The sequence below is a fragment of the Microtus pennsylvanicus genome, chromosome 7, assembly GCF_037038515.1.
Source record: "Microtus pennsylvanicus isolate mMicPen1 chromosome 7, mMicPen1.hap1, whole genome shotgun sequence".
NCBI lineage: Eukaryota > Metazoa > Chordata > Mammalia > Rodentia > Cricetidae > Microtus > Microtus pennsylvanicus.
Window position 1 is genome coordinate 118,394,583 of NC_134585.1, and position 14,632 is coordinate 118,409,214.

Below are 14,632 nucleotides of genomic sequence, written 5' to 3' on the forward strand. Positions count from 1 at the left end.
GGTTTTTATTGGAAAGAGGAACAGCCGGAGGCATCTGGAAGAGTTCAGAGAAGAGAGAGAAAGTAGACTGGACATGGACAGGGCTCTCTGCAAGATGAGGGAGACTCGTGGGAGGTAGAGAATGGAGCAAGAATAATGAGAATAGCAAAAGCCAAGCATAGTGAGAAGGGTTGGGTTATAAAAAGAACGAGCAGCTGTGGGAGTGGGAAGCCCATGAACTGGAGGGGTATAGTGGAGAGAAGGAGGTGAGAAAGGCTAGGATGTTAGTATGGACTCTGAAATGTGTAACAGGTACTTCTGATACTGAGGTACCATGGGGGCCAGCATAGGATTTGGTTAACTGGTAGGTGTCACCGGTATCCATACGTTCCTTCTGCCAGAGGAAAGGGAAATGACTCCATTTGTCAGATGGGAACCAGTTTCACGAGTTCCTGTGGAATGCTGGCTTTTATCTAACTTCCAGAAATACTCCAATAGTCCAGGATGAGCTAGCTCACTTCTGGATGTATGAACAGCCTTTTGGAGGCTGGGAAATTGGAGTTTCCTTTGGACCTGACAGCTATGAGATGTTTATCAGCAGCAGTGCTAAGGAGATTTGGGAGTCAAACAATGGTTCATAAACATCACTTCCGGGGGCTGGAGAGATGGCTCAGAGGGTAAGAACACTGGCTGCTCTTCCAGAGGTCCTGAGTTCAATTCCCAGCAACCACATGGTGGCTCACAACCATCTGGAATGAGATCTGGTGCCCTCCTCTGGCGTGTGGGCATACAAGGAGGTAGAATGTTGTATACATAATAAATAAATAAAATTTAAAAACAAAACAAAAAAACATCACTTCCATCCCCATAGCCAAGGCAGTCAGAGAAGAGGCACCATTTACTTACCGTCTAGAAAACGTCCTGTGAGGAGAGATTACGGGTAAAGAGCAACTCTGCACACCAAAGATAAGTTAAGGGCTGCCAGGCGGGCGAACACCTGTGAGCCTTGGGGAGGAGGGCAGAGTATAAACTCTAGAGCTAGGGACTCTGCAGGAGTAACAAGTTTCCATCCATCTAAGAGGCTTGCCCCTCAGTCCAGCAGCAGTGTAACAGATCTACTGAGAAAGTAGGCGGGGATTTCTGTCCCCTGGGAGAAGAATCACGGCTCCCTCCCAGCTTCACAGCAGGGGGGGGTGGGAGGCGGGGTAAGTGTGGTGGGAAACAGAGCAATTTCCTCTTTACTTTCACAGTGGTAGTGCAGAATCCAGAATGGATGTCCTCTTCTTAGCCGCCCTTGCTGTGCCACTTATCCTGGGTAAGTCCACTCCTGAGCCCGAGCCTGCCAGTCCTTTTCTTATAAACGGGATGAGAGAAGAGCTAGAAGGACAAGGTAAGTGGGCATGTCAGCAGGGGGTGATGGTGCTTTCTCCAGGGTTGGGGGCGGAGTAGAGACCTGGAAAGTGGAGCCAGAAAAATCAACTGAAAAGCCAAGTTAAGTCCTGTCAAAGAAGAGAAGGCTGGTAGCGGATGGAGCCCCAAAGAGAGTTCCTTCAGCAAGACTGAGCTCAGATTTCTGTTAAACTGAACAAAAGAGTGAGGAGCCGGACAGGAAGGAGGTGGGTGCTCGGAAGCCAGGGGTGAAACTAGTGAGGCCAGAGTAACTCCTTCCTACAAAGTAGAAGGAAAACAAAAAACAAAACCCCCCCACTTCTATTAGCAAAGACATAGGAATGGGAGCCAAGCTTCATGACACATGCCCCAGCTCTGGGAAAAGGGGCAGAAATTTAAGGGCAACTTTGACTACACAGTGAGTTCCAGACTAGCCCCATGCATAACCCCGCCTCCCACCCAGCAAGTCCTGGTGGTGCATGCCTTTAGTCCCAGCACTCGGGCGGCAGAGGCAGGCAAATCTCTGAGTTTGGGGCCAGCCTTCTCTCCAAAACAAGTTCCAGAACAGCCAGGGTTACACGGAGAAACCCTGTCTCAAATAAATAAATAACCCCTATTTCAAAAAACAAAACCAAGTTGGGTGTGGTAGCTCACTTCTTTAATTTCAGCCCTCTAGAGGCGGAGACAGGAGGATCTCTGAGTTCTAGGTTGGTTGGGGATACATAGTGAACTCTGTCTTTAAAAAAAAAGACATAAATATGGATTGGCCTATAGGACAGTAGAAAACTGGCTGTCTTTAGGGACAGGTCCCAGGAGGAGCTTGGCTCCTTCCCTTCTTTGTTCTCCAGTCTGCCAGGTGTGTCTCATTGTTTTCCTTTCCCGTGTCCTGTCCTTAGTTTGGGGTTGGAGGGATGTATTTAGCAGAAGGCCTAGAATTCGGGATTCAATTATCAACACCACCATTTTTAGTTTTGGAAGGGAAGAGGAGCTATGATGGGTCATTTGGTCCAGCTGACTCATTTTAAGGAAAGGGATGTGAGGCCTGCTGTAGTGGTACACGCTTTTAGTCCTAGCATTTAGGAAGCAGAGGCAAAAGTAGGCAGATCTCTGTGATTTCAAAGCTGAACTGGTCTATACGGTGAGTTTCAGGACAGCCAAGGCTATGTAGGGAACCCTGTATGTAGGCTCAAAAAAAAAAAATGTGGGGGAGGGGAATGAACGGACTGTTCACACATCTGCTTAGTTAGCAGTGAAGTTGGAAGTAAACCCAAATCTAAAAGCCTGAGATGTTAGTGGTTTTGTGAGAGATGTATAAGAAATTTGGGAGCATATGGGATCTATATGATTTTCTGAATTTCTGGTCTCTGTCTTCCACTCACAAAGGGTTTACAGCTCCTATGGGGCTTAGTGCATGTGAAGGGATCTGCTTTCTGTCCTGGGAGTTCTGCACGGAAAGCAGACTGCTGGCCTCCCCCACCTGGGCGGGTTTGGAGGTACAGAGGCAGGGAGAAGAGACCTCTGGAGAGGCGGCAGAAGGAAGCAGAATGGGAGAGATGGGATCAACTCCATGTGTGCTGTTGCTAAGGAGCTCCAGAAGCTTTTGACCTGTAGCTCTTGTCCCTGCAGGACAGGAATACGAGGACGAAGAAGAGCTGGACGAGAGTGAATACTATCAAGTGGCATATTATTATTACACAATTACCCCTAATTATGGTGCGTATATGAGAGGCTCTGGCTCAGGATGGGGTCGGAAGAGATTTGGGGAATACTTAATTCAAAGATTGCCCTTCACGTTGCAACAGAACAAGAGGATCAGACAAAATTTTGGCTGTAAGAAAAACTTATCAAGATTCTTGATATTTCTCAAGTTTATGATTTTTTTTAAATTAAGAATTATTATAGGGGCTGGAGAGATGGCTCAGAGGTTAAGAGCATTGTCTGCTCTTCCAAAGGTCCTGAGTTCAATTCCCAGCAACCACATGGTGGCTCACAACCATCTGTAATGAGATCTGGTGCCCTCTTCTGGCCTGCAGACATACACACAGACAGAACATTGTATACATAATAAATAAATATAAAAAAAAAAAGAATTATTATAGCTGGGCAGTGGTAGGGCATGACTTTAATCCCAGCACTTGAGAAGTAGAAACAGGTGGATCTCTGTGAGTTTGAGGCCAGCCTGGTCTACAGAGTGAGTTCCAGGATAGGCTCCAAAGCTACAGAGAAACCCTGTCTCAAAAAGCAAAGACAAAAAACAAACAAACAAACAGACAAACAAAAGAAACAAAAAAAGATTTAGCCAGGCATGGTGATGCACCTTTAATCCCAGCACTTGGGAAGCAGGGGCAGGCTGATCTCTTTGAGTTCTAGGCCAGCCTGGTCTCAAAGTGACTTTCAGGACAGCTAAGGCTGTTAAACAGAGAAACCCTGCCTCAAAAAAACAAAACAAAAAATTGGTATATTGGAGGGGTGTGTGCTTATACATGAGTGAAGTTGCCATGGAGATCAATGATGTGAAATCCCACTGAAGCTGGAGTTAGGAGAGATTGACAGCTGTTCAGGGTGGATTCTGGAAACTAGACTCAGGCCCTCTGAAAGAGAAATTCGTGTTCTTAACTGCTGAGCCATCTTGCCAGCTCCAATTCATAAACTTTTTTTTTTTTTTTTGGTTTTTCAAAACAGGGTTTCTCTGAAGCTTTGGATCCTATCCTGGAACTAGCTCTTGTAGACAAGGCTGGCCTCGAACTCACAGAGATCTGCCTGCCTCTGCCTCCCGAGTGCTGGGATTAAAGGCGTGTGCCACCACCGCCCGGCTCATAAACATTTTTAACACTAAAAATAACTAGAAGTAGGCAGTACCTACACATCTTATAACTTAGGAAAGGTGGAGTATTCTGAACAGTTTCTTCCCCTTTTATTTCTGTTTTTTTTTCTTTTTTTCTCTTCTCCAGATGACTTTAGTCCAAACTTCACTGTCGATTACTCCGTGTTTGAGTTGGAGGATAGGTTGGTGAGTGACTTCTCTGTCTAAGAGGGTCAGGACAAATAACAGTCAAACAGAAACTGGGAAGAGCTGAAATGTGGCTAGGTGACAAGAATGAACATCAAGGCTGGGTATGGTTGTCCACTCCTATAATCCCAGCACTTGGGTGGCAGAGGCAGGAGAATTGCCATGGGTGGAAGGTCAGCCTGGTCTACGTAGCAAGTTCCAGGCCAGCCAGGACTGTTTAGTAAGACTGTCTCAGCAAGAACAGAAAACAAGTAAGAAAAGAAAACCTGGTAGATAGAAACTAGGAAGTGGGTCTCACACAACCACTTAACTGTGACTGGAAGGGAGCCAGAACCCAGTGGCTTAAGGACACGTGAAAGAGGGGCAGTCGAGGGACTTGTGGAATGGAATACATAGATAATCTATGCTGGCACTGGACCCAGACAATCCCTGACCTTAAGTTTTGGTCATGTGGGGTTGGGGGTGAGGTAGGAGGCTTACTGGAAGGAAGAGAACGTCTGTGGGGGATGTTAGACGGAAGGAAGAGATGATGACTGTTTCCCAACCCTACCGAGGTCAGAACGGGTTGGAGAAGGAGGCGACCACAGAGGCAGTGGAGACCACTATTAGTCTCCACACAGAACTCGCGGACCCTCAGAATCCTGTGACAACGAGACCAGTGACGTCGAAGCCAGTGACTACAGAGCCAGTGAGTCAAATGGGGATTAAGGAGGAGGGCAGTGTGGCTGACTCTCACCCTGACAGATCCCAGGCCTGAGACCTTGAATAAACAGAGGGTGGGTTCTGGTGGAGGAGAGAACCAATGGTTAATACTTCCACGTAGGTATTCCAATTTGGTTTCCCTGCGCTGTGCTGAAACACTGACTTGGGGAGGAAAAGGTTATTACAACGCCCAGGTCACACACCCAGGACAGGAACTCAAGCCAGGAGCTGCAGCACAGACTTGGGAGGCACACTGCTTACTGGCTTGCTTCCATGACTCTCTCAGCTTGCTCTTTTATACCATTGGCCCACAGTGGGCTGGCCCTTTCCGTATCAATCATTAATCAGGAAAAGTCCCCCAAAGACATCCCCACAATCCAATCTGATGGGGTCAACTCCTCAGATGCGGTTCCATCTTCCCAGGCGACTCTGTTGTGTCAACTAACCAGCAGAACCGGTATCACACTTGGGCCACACCACACGTGCGTGCGGAGGCCGGAGGACTTTGGGGAGTCAGTGTGTCAGGATTGAGTGGCACATGCTTTTACCTGCTAAGCCGGCCCAGATTTTGTTTTAGATACAACTTAAGACTAAGATAGCTTTTGCTTGTTAGGTGTTCTGAAAGGAAGAAAAAAAAAAGGAAGACTAGTTATTAGGAGAGAGAAAGCTGTAGAGGGAAGAGAAGCAGAGCGAATAGCTGGGCTTGGTGATGAGGGTATGACAGAAGGAAAGTTTACAGAGCAGGACAGTATGAATCAAAACATATGCACAAGGGTTGGGCTGCAAAGGAAATTCAAGAATTAAGTTTTTGCCATGTGGGGTTGGGGACAGGAGTCTTCCTTGCAGGACAGGGTGATGCGGAGAAAAACTCTAAACAGGCCATTTGTGGGGGGATACTGGATGGAAGCAAGACCAGCCTGAGTGACATAGCAAGACTCTATTGGGGGAAAATGGTCAGGCGTGGTGACACATGCTTTTAACTCCAGCATTCAGAGCCAGAGGCAGGGGGATCTCTGTGAGTTCCAGGTCAGTTTGGTCTGCAGAGCAAGTTCCAGGGCAGAGAGAGATAAATAATAGACTTTGTCTTGTCTTAGAAAACTTTTTTTTTTTTGAGACAGGGTTTCCCTGTGTGACAGTCCTAGCTGTCCTGGAACTAGCTCTTATAGACCAGGCTGGCCTCAAACTCACAGGGATTCACCTGCCTCTGCCTCCGGAGTGCTGGGATTAAAGGCATGTGCCTCCACTGCCCAGGTTAGAAGACTGTTTTTGGCAGTGCAATGGCTCATTAAATAAAGGCACTTGCTAAGAACCATGAGGACCTGGGTCAAGTTTGCTCCCTGAGACCTGCTTGGTAGGATAGGAGAGATTCCAAGAGTTGTCCTTTGACCTCCACACATGTAACATCCCATGCCCTCCTACCTAAATAAATAAATGTAAATATGCTTAAAGTTAGGGATAAATAGATGGTCTGAAGTATCAGGCTGGACTTTGGGTTGATACACAAAGGGGTAAACCCTCCAAGTGGGGTGAAGACAATGGAATCAAAAGTTAGGAAAACTCTTCATCTGACTAAATGCAAGATGCATAGTGGAAAAGTTGATGCTGTCCAAGAAACACCCGATAAAGGGCTGGACTAGAGGAATGGCATGTAAATTGAGAGCAGAAGAATAAAGTTAGAAGAAAATGCTTCTCTTCAGTAGTAATCTTATAAAAGAAAAAAGGGAGGGGAGTTAAAATAACTTGCAGACTTTAACGATGTTTGGGAGGACCAGAGAAATGGCTCAGATGGTACAGATGTCTGCCACAGGATGATCTGAATTCGATCCCCAGGACCCATGTGATGGAATGAAAGAATGAACCTTCACGTTGTCCTCTGACCTCTCCACATATGCACACATACACACACCAAAACACACATGTACATATGAAATAGAAATAGGATCTAATAAACATGTTTGGGAAATGGTTGACCAAGATGGGAACTCTTGGAGGCCAGTGTGGCTTAGGTTGGAAGTGATAATTTTGACAGCCTGTGTGGGTGTTCTGAAGGCAGCAAAGTAGATCAGGAGTAGAGACCTAAGGGCAAAGTTACAGTTGTGAAAGTAGGAAGGCCAGTGACTCAGTCAGTGGAGGAAGAGAAATCAATCAAGGAAAAGGAAGAGGCAGGCAGACAGCCAACTTTTTTTTTTTTGCATTATAGGGACTAGAAGAGAAAACTTGATATAATCAGTCAAAAGCTACCAAGAGCCCAAAACCTACCTCAAACTAAGGAAGGCTCATGTACATGCTTTTAATCTCAGCATTCAGGAGGCAGAGGCAGGAAGATCTCTCTGAGTTCGAGTCTAGCCTGTCCTACACAGTGAGTACTAGTAAAACTAGAGCGATGTAGAGAGGCCCTGTCTGAAAAAACAGAACAATAAAAGAAGGAGGAGAGCAGGGAGAGAAGAGATTGGGGGTAGCTCAGCGGTAGCGCTCTGGTACAGCGTTTGTAAAACTCTGGTTTTCATCCCTATGGGGGTATTGTGATGATGAACATTATGAGGAAATGTAGAAAATACAGACCCATCTAAAAAATACGAAATTAAAAACAAAACAAAACACCAATGGCTATTAAGGGCAACGCAACAGGACTGAAAACCAGCCTACAAGCAGTTGAATACAAATGAGAGGAACCTGCAGGTCTGACGAGCAAAGCCTGACACTAAATCTCCCAAAGGTTTTAAATGCACAGTAGGTTCTCTGTAGGTGGTAAGCCCCTCGTACATGCACGAACGTAATAATGTCTTGTTTATAACCCCCAAAGCGCCTACCACAGTGTCTAGCACAAAGTCATGCACACAAAAGATAAAACACCGAATGTCATTGAGAGTCATGGCCTCCTAAGTAGGAAGAATTCTTTACAGCGATGGGGAGGAGGGCTGAATCTCCTTTGAGATCAGAGGTAAGGGAAAAGGGGGTTAGTGTAAGGAGGTGGCTATCTTCCTGGAGGGGGAATGGGAATTGTTAGGAAGAGTGACAATGACCTCTTGTGTGTGTGTGGGGGGGGATGTTTTAGCAGATTACAGATCAGAATGATGCCGTGTCCAGTCTGCAGAGTTCTGTGTCCTGTCTTCTCTTATGGACCCTCCTTCAAGGGGGGCTGCACTTTATGTAGAAGGTAAGAGGGCAGCCACAGGCTTTGGTGGGGTACTATGAAACAATTCTTACCAACCTGCTCAGTTCTCCTATACTTAAGGAAAGAACCAGGATCCCATTTAGAAAATATCTAATTATCTAATCTTAAAATTTGGAATGAGTTGAAACAAAGACTTGTGATGCCATTCGTTTATTCTGGTCTGGGAGGACTTTCAAGACTTCCTAGAAGAGAGGCAGGCTGAATGGAGAAGCCTTTTTCCAAGCTCTCAACAAGCCTGGGAAAATCAGGGCTGAGTCTGCCCAGGTTTGAAGTTATGGCAGGTGCCAGAGGTCAAAATGGGTGCGTCCTACAACCCTGTAGAGCCAAGAGGCAAAGTTCAGCAGGAGGAAGGAGGCATGAAAGGGACACATCTTTCTCAACAACGAATGGAGAATCCATCTTAGAACATGAAATCTGTGGGGTCTGCATAGCAATGGGAGCAAGGGGAGACTCCCTTGGCCTCCTGTTCTGGTTTCTTGGATCTACTGCTTTCCTGTGTATGTATAGAGAGTGTGGAGCTTAGGAGGCCGGAGCCCCCAGAGTTCCAGGAATGGGAGTTTGCTGGGGCTTGGGAACTGCCGGGCATTTGTGTTGGGAACTGAACTTAGTCAGCCAGTTGTCAATAATGGGCAGTGGTGGCACAGGCTTTTAAACCCAGCACTCGAGAGGCAGAGGTGGGCAGATCTCTGAGAATCCAAAGCCAGCCTGGTTTACAGAGCGAGTTCCAGGACAGCCAAGACTATACAGAAAAATCCTGTCTTGAAAAACAAAACAAAACCAAGTGTGTCCTCTTAAACATCAAGTCAGCCACCTGATTCTGTTTTTATTCCCTTCCCTCCAGGTGAGAGAAGGCTGCTATGACTCTTCGGACTAGAGTTTGGCAAGAAGCTGGTTGAAAAATAAAATAGTTTTGTCTACTTCTTAATGATGGTTCTAAAGTCAACAATTACAGCAAAAATTGGGGGAGCATGAAGGGCAGAATAGAAAGAGAATTAGAAACGAGTGTAGTGGTGCATGCCTAGAATTCAGGAGGCAGAGGCAGGCACATCTCTTGAGTTCGAAGCCAGCCTGGTCTGCAAAGAGAGTTCCTCCAGGGTAGCCAGGACTACATAGAGAAACCCTGTGTGTGTGTGGGGGGGGGGGGGGGGACACAAACCAAAACAACAAACAAAAAACCCTTGAATTAGATATCAGTTAATTAGAAGGAATCATACCCCATAAATAAACCTAGTTTGGGGTAGAAAAGAGAATACTCACAGATAACAGGTTTATTCTGAGCCTGTAATTCTAATTTTTTTCTTCTTCTAATCTTTCTTTTTTCTAACAGTCTCCCGTGGCTCAGGCTGGTCTTGAACCCATCTCCTACATCCAACCTCTAGGATTACAGCAGGAATAAGACATCACACCCAGCTTAATTATATTTTATATGACATTGTCTTGAAACTTTGGGGAAACAGTGCTGAGGTTTAATTTAGAAACTCTTTTCCTTTTTCTAAAATAACCACATTGCTAAATATAAGTAGAGAGTATTCAAATATATTTAAAATAATCATGCACTCTCCAAACCCCGACTTTATTCCTGTTCGATTTTTTCTTTTAGTAAGAATATGCATTTAAAAAAATTAGAGTCTCTGTCCTCCCGACCCTAGTCAGAACTAGAGTGCCCCCTTGCGATCCCTCTGTTGTCTTCAAATTACAGGGTCTTATTCTTCTTCATTGTTTGCTTTAACTCTGACTTGATAAAACGGCTGTTAGCGTCTATGGGTGACTCTGGACTTGCTCTTTTCCTTCCTCAACGTCTTTCCAGTCTTCTCAAGGGAACAAATAAGCTGGCGCCAAATAAAACCATAACCTTGAGGATCAAGGACCTACTACTCTACTCTGTTCCCTGTGCTGAGAATCAGAGAATTGAGTTGAAGGGTCCCAAGGGCCCGGGGCAGAAAAGTCAGGGACGAGTTCGGCTTTGACCCCAGAGTCTTGGCGGGCTGGCATCTGAGATGGTAACGTGCGTGGAGGGTTATGTAAGAACCGGCTGGAGAAGCCGCTCGGCGGGAGCCCCGGGAGAGAACGCGCTGTTCCGGCTGCAGTCCCCACCCTCCTCGCCCAGCAGGGCAGGAGGCACCCAACTATCAGCCGAGGAGGGGAGGATGAAAGAGTGGGGAGTCACGAGGGCGAGCCGCCGACACGGGAACGGATGCCCGGCGTCACACGTCCGTTGTCACACACGTTGCGGACACGAGTTGCTGAGGGCTCCCACGTGCTGCGCCCGTGCGCGGAGGCGCTCGGAGGGGCCCACGTCCCGAGGCACCGCCTCCGTAGCATGGTCTCGCTCTGCACACTCCAGCCGCGCAGTCTCCCGCGCAGCACCGTCCTATTTAAGGCTATGAGCTCCACCCTTTTCCGCCCCTTGCTTCATTTTCACTTTTTTCCATCCTCCTTTTTATCACCGGAGGAGCCGCATGTACGGGTGGAGCATCGACTGCTTCCCTTCCAGCCAATCACCACTTGGCTGCTTCTCTATTGGCCGAGCCCCCGCGTGCGGTAGCAAATGGGCTGTGAGTGTCTGTATCTAGAGTCACATGTTGCCGGCAAGCTGTCCAATGGGAGCACGAGGTCTGTGTACGCAGGGGGAGGCACGTGCAGAGCCGCACGTGTCTGGGAGGGGGAAGGGGCGGGACCCACAGAGTGAGGCGGAGGTGGGTCGGCTAGACCGGCGCAGACGGTGGAAGAAGGAGCGGGGTACTGAGCCCGAGCGGGGCTGAGCCGGCTGACCCAGGTGAGCGGACCAGAGCGCAGCGCTCCGGAAGACTGACCCGGACGGAGGGAATGGGCTTGTGAGACCGCAGATCTCGGTTTTGGGAGCAATTGCATCACCTGAAAGGTGCGACCATAGGCTGACCGGCCGCAGGGCACCTGACGGTGAGGGATGCGAAAGCTACAGAGACGGGTGTCCATGGGGACGGTCCCCATAGGGACCTTAGGTGGGTTTTGGTGCGCAGACGAGCCACTAGCGGGTGGCTTTTTAGGTCGATAAGCTCACTATGAGGTCTGGAAGGGAACAGCCCAGAACAGCAGACGGAGGGCAAGGTGTAAAGTCAGGTATTCACTCTGAACCCAAAGGAAGAAAGGCTGTGTGGGGTCAAGAGCCGTGGGCCGGTGGTCTGGATTTTGAATGGGGGTGGAAAAGCAAGTTTTTTTTGTTTTTTTTTTTTTTTTCTGGTTTCTGTTGAGAACGCCCCAGTCTCCCAGGCCCTTTCCTAATCCTTTTGACTCTGATTTCAGAGTCTCTCTCTTTGCTTTTCAGTTGCAGGCTCTGAGCTCTGGTACTACAGGAGCCGCTCGCTCTTCAGCCTCTGCTCCTGGACCTATGGAATCTCCATCTAGCGTTTCTTCTTGTTCCTCCTCCTCACTCTCCTCGTCATTTTCCACATCCCCTGTGAACAGTGACTTTAGCTTCTCCTCTGATAATGAGAGGGAAGGCAAGAGCGCCCATGGGCTCAGGCCAGAAGCTGTTGGGCAAAGGGGAGGTGCCCAGCCCAGTCCGGGTCCTATCCGCTGCAGACATCGACCCAGGGTTTCTGGTAACCAGCATACAGCATCTCATCTGGAACAGCGAGGATCTAGGGTCAAAAGATCAAGAGACGGGGAACTGGAGACCAGTCTACACACCCAGGGATGTATCACAGAGGGAGACCTGCTGTTTGCTCAAAAGGTAAGAGAAAGCAGGAGACAGTAGTGCAGCGTCAAGCACCTAATTGGTAAGGACCCTGAGGGGATGGTACTGGCTGCCAGATACGTGACAGCAGAAAAATCCCTGCTGTCTTTTTGCTGTTTTCCTACAGTGTAAAGAACTCCAAGGGTTCATACGGCCCCTCACAGATCTACTGAACGGACTGAAAATGGGCCGCTTCGACAGAGGTAATAAGCTGATTGATTATGTTTCTGGGCTCGGGGGATAGTATGCCCTTCTCTGTGTGAAATAAATCTTCTTCTTTGGGATCTGGGCTATTCCCTGTTTGCATCTGCAACTTGATTTCTTTGGGTGAATCGATTTTAACCCCCATCTTTCTCTGTCTTTACACCTACCTCAATCCTCACCTCTGCTTTCTCTCCTGCTGGGGCATGAACCTAGTGCCCTGTGTGCACTAGACAAGCCCTCTGCCACCGAGCTACATTCCACCCCTCTGACCACCTTCTCCTTCACCTTAGGATTGAGTAGCTTCCAGCAGAGTGTGGCCATGGACCGGATCCAGCGGATAGTGGGTGTTTTACGGAAGCCTCAGATGGGGTAAGTCTCCCTGTGTCTCTCTTCCTCTCCTCAGTATCTCATTGGGGGAGGCCTGTACAATTCTCCATGTCTCTTTTTTCATACTTAGTGACTTTTACCTTTTCCACAGAGAACGTTACCTAGGAACGTTGCTGCAAGTGGAAGGGATGTTAAAGACTTGGTTTCCTCATATAGCTGTCCAGAAGTCATCGTTAGGAGGGAGCAGGCATCAGATAAACAAGGTAAGAACCTCAAAACTAAGGAAGAGATGGGAGAAAATTCAAGAACTGGACTGTGTATGAAGAAATGTGTTCCTCTTCCCATTTCCCGTAAGGTTTTTGTTGGTGGTGGTATTTTTTTGGTTTTTTCAGGGAAAGGAATGCCCAACTTTGTGCATTCCTGTACTTTTTATATTTAGCTTAGATGTTGTTTCTGTTTTGCTGGGATCTCCGGTTGCAGCTTATCTGCTTTCTGAAGACACAGATGACTCTCACAGGAAGACGCCTCAGTTTTCCTCTACAAATCCTTCCTGCGGCCCTCCAAACCCTTACCCTCTCCACCTTTTGACTCCTGTCAAAATATCCTAGGTCAAACTTCTCTGTGTAGCTCTGGCTGTCCTGGAACTCACAGAAATCCACTTGCCTTTGCCTCCCGAGTGCTTGGATTAAAAGCAATTGCCAACATGTTCAACTAAGTCAACTATAATTTTTAATGATGTGAAAATAATTGACTGAAAAGTAACAGGATATGCCTCATGGAGAACTAAAACATGGAAAATGAGGATCTTCAACTCAGAAATCAGGACGTTAATTCACTTACTCTTCTCTGGCTGGGGTGTGATTTATTAGAGTGTTCTCCAGCCATAACAGGCCTGGGTTTGATTCTCTTAACACCACAGGGGGAAAAAAAAGACTTTAAAGAAACTAAACAGGAATCACTGTGTAGATAGTGAGAACTGTAGGATTGTTTTAGCTTGTCTGTTTCTCGTGTTACACAGTCGCCTATCAGCTGTTGGTTGGAGAAATGGAAGCATTACGTGATTGCTAAAATTTTTACTTAATCATCACCTGGCAAGAACACATCTGTTGCACAAAACAATGTGTGTTTGCACTGCACAATGCGTTCTCACGGACAGCAAAGGTCCAGGCTAAGTGGAGCTAATCTGTAAGCCTTCTTAACCATTGGTTGTTTCTCTTCTGTCCCTACTCTCCAGGACTTTCCAAGCCCCCACAGTGACTCAGCCGCCTCCTCTCCTGCACCTCTCATGGAGAAGCTGGGCCAAGCACAGCTAGGACATGTAGTGTTGAAACCAAAGCAGCCTTGGCATCTGGCAGAGTGGCCAGCTATGAACCTCACCTGGAGTCACAGCCCTCCCATTTGTAGCCCTCCCCTCAGTCCCCAAGGCTCCACCTCCAGCCACAGTTCCCAAGGCACTGCAGCCAGCATTGGCGTCATCCTTGTGCTCCAGAAGACAGGAACACCCTTCACCCACTCTGCCCCCGGCACTCCGATCCCACCAGCTGCACTGTCTCCTGTCAGCCCTGGTGATCTGAAGAAACCATCTGGAGAGGGGCCTTGTTGCCACAGTTTGCCAGTAACGCTGCCTTCAGACCGGAGCTGCACCCTCTGTGCCCCTGCTCTCCCTGCCACAGTCAGAGAGACGGCTGCAGGACACCTGGAGCCACAGCCGACCAGCCATCCTGCCGGTGGCCCTGGTCCTTAGCCCCTGGCTCAGGCTTTACAACGTCCTCTGAGTTCCCGTTTGTGTAAATATTATGTTTATGTGTATTTCTTTTTTTTTTTTACTTTTAATGTATTTGTGGTGAGGAAAAAATAAATCCTTTCTGATTAAAGACATTTTTTTACCTAAACACTTTGCTGACTGTGGTAAATTGAAAACTTTCAACCTTGAATACCTTAAATCTCACCCACTGGGCTTCTGAAAAGCAGATAGAAGTGTTTGTGAATACAGGCTCCAAAGGTAGAGTCTGGGTGGGATAATACCAAACCTGTGAGGGACACTGTGGCTGCTGCTTCCCTCGGGAACACCCTTGGCACACTTAGAGGTTCAGAGTTGAGGTGGGTTTGTTGTTACTTTTTTCTGTTCACA

At 47.6% G+C, this 14,632-nt stretch overlaps 2 protein-coding genes across 9 annotated transcripts; both read left to right on the top strand.

Annotated features, from left to right (window-relative positions):
- Positions 1-1,025: 1,025 nt before the first annotated feature.
- C7H1orf54 (chromosome 7 C1orf54 homolog) lies at positions 1,026-10,014 on the top strand. Of its 5 annotated transcripts, none has more exons than XM_075978128.1 (7): positions 1,026-1,105; positions 1,230-1,294; positions 2,995-3,081; positions 4,320-4,378; positions 4,938-5,066; positions 8,136-8,237; positions 9,097-10,014. In XM_075978128.1, exons 2-6 carry the CDS (start codon positions 1,249-1,251, stop codon positions 8,232-8,234), a joined length of 420 nt encoding a protein of 139 aa, XP_075834243.1. In that variant the 5' UTR covers positions 1,026-1,105; positions 1,230-1,248; the 3' UTR covers positions 8,235-8,237; positions 9,097-10,014. The 5 variants fall into 5 exon arrangements, with proteins under 5 accessions (XP_075834243.1, XP_075834240.1, XP_075834239.1 ...); XM_075978125.1 differs by having other exon boundaries at positions 1,028-1,105; positions 1,230-1,369; positions 9,583-10,014; XM_075978124.1 differs by having other exon boundaries at positions 1,030-1,105; positions 1,230-1,369.
- Positions 10,015-10,098: 84 nt separating this feature from the next.
- On the top strand, positions 10,099-14,393 carry Ciart (circadian associated repressor of transcription). Of its 4 annotated transcripts, none has more exons than XM_075978120.1 (6): positions 10,099-10,868; positions 11,538-11,967; positions 12,098-12,173; positions 12,465-12,543; positions 12,653-12,764; positions 13,736-14,393. In XM_075978120.1, the coding sequence occupies exons 1-6, from the start codon at positions 10,804-10,806 to the stop codon at positions 14,243-14,245; spliced, it is 1,272 nt and encodes a 423-aa protein (XP_075834235.1). In that variant the 5' UTR covers positions 10,099-10,803; the 3' UTR covers positions 14,246-14,393. The 4 variants fall into 4 exon arrangements, with proteins under 4 accessions (XP_075834235.1, XP_075834236.1, XP_075834237.1 ...); XM_075978121.1 differs by lacking the exon at positions 10,099-10,868 and adding an exon at positions 10,909-11,031 and having other exon boundaries at positions 11,560-11,967; XM_075978122.1 differs by lacking the exon at positions 10,099-10,868 and adding an exon at positions 10,910-11,031.
- Positions 14,394-14,632: the final 239 nt, after the last annotated feature.

What these genes read in the sequence shown, in the direction of transcription:
- C7H1orf54 (XM_075978125.1), top strand. Translation starts at nt 1,249, where the DNA reads ATGGATGTCCTCTTCTTAGCCGCCCTTGCTGTGCCACTTATCCTGGGT. An exon ending in AGAAGAGCTAGAAGGACAAG is followed by an intron (nt 1,370 to 2,994) that starts GTAAGTGGGCAT and finishes TTGTCCCTGCAG; the next exon opens with GACAGGAATACGAGGACGAA. An exon ending in TTGAGTTGGAGGATAGGTTG is followed by an intron (nt 4,379 to 4,937) that starts GTGAGTGACTTC and finishes TACCGAGGTCAG; the next exon opens with AACGGGTTGGAGAAGGAGGC.
- Ciart (XM_075978120.1), top strand. Translation starts at nt 10,804, where the DNA reads ATGGGCTGTGAGTGTCTGTATCTAGAGTCACATGTTGCCGGCAAGCTG. An exon ending in CTGTCCAATGGGAGCACGAG is followed by an intron (nt 10,869 to 11,537) that starts GTCTGTGTACGC and finishes CTCTGATTTCAG; the next exon opens with AGTCTCTCTCTTTGCTTTTC. An exon ending in GCAGGCATCAGATAAACAAG is followed by an intron (nt 12,765 to 13,735) that starts GTAAGAACCTCA and finishes CCTACTCTCCAG; the next exon opens with GACTTTCCAAGCCCCCACAG.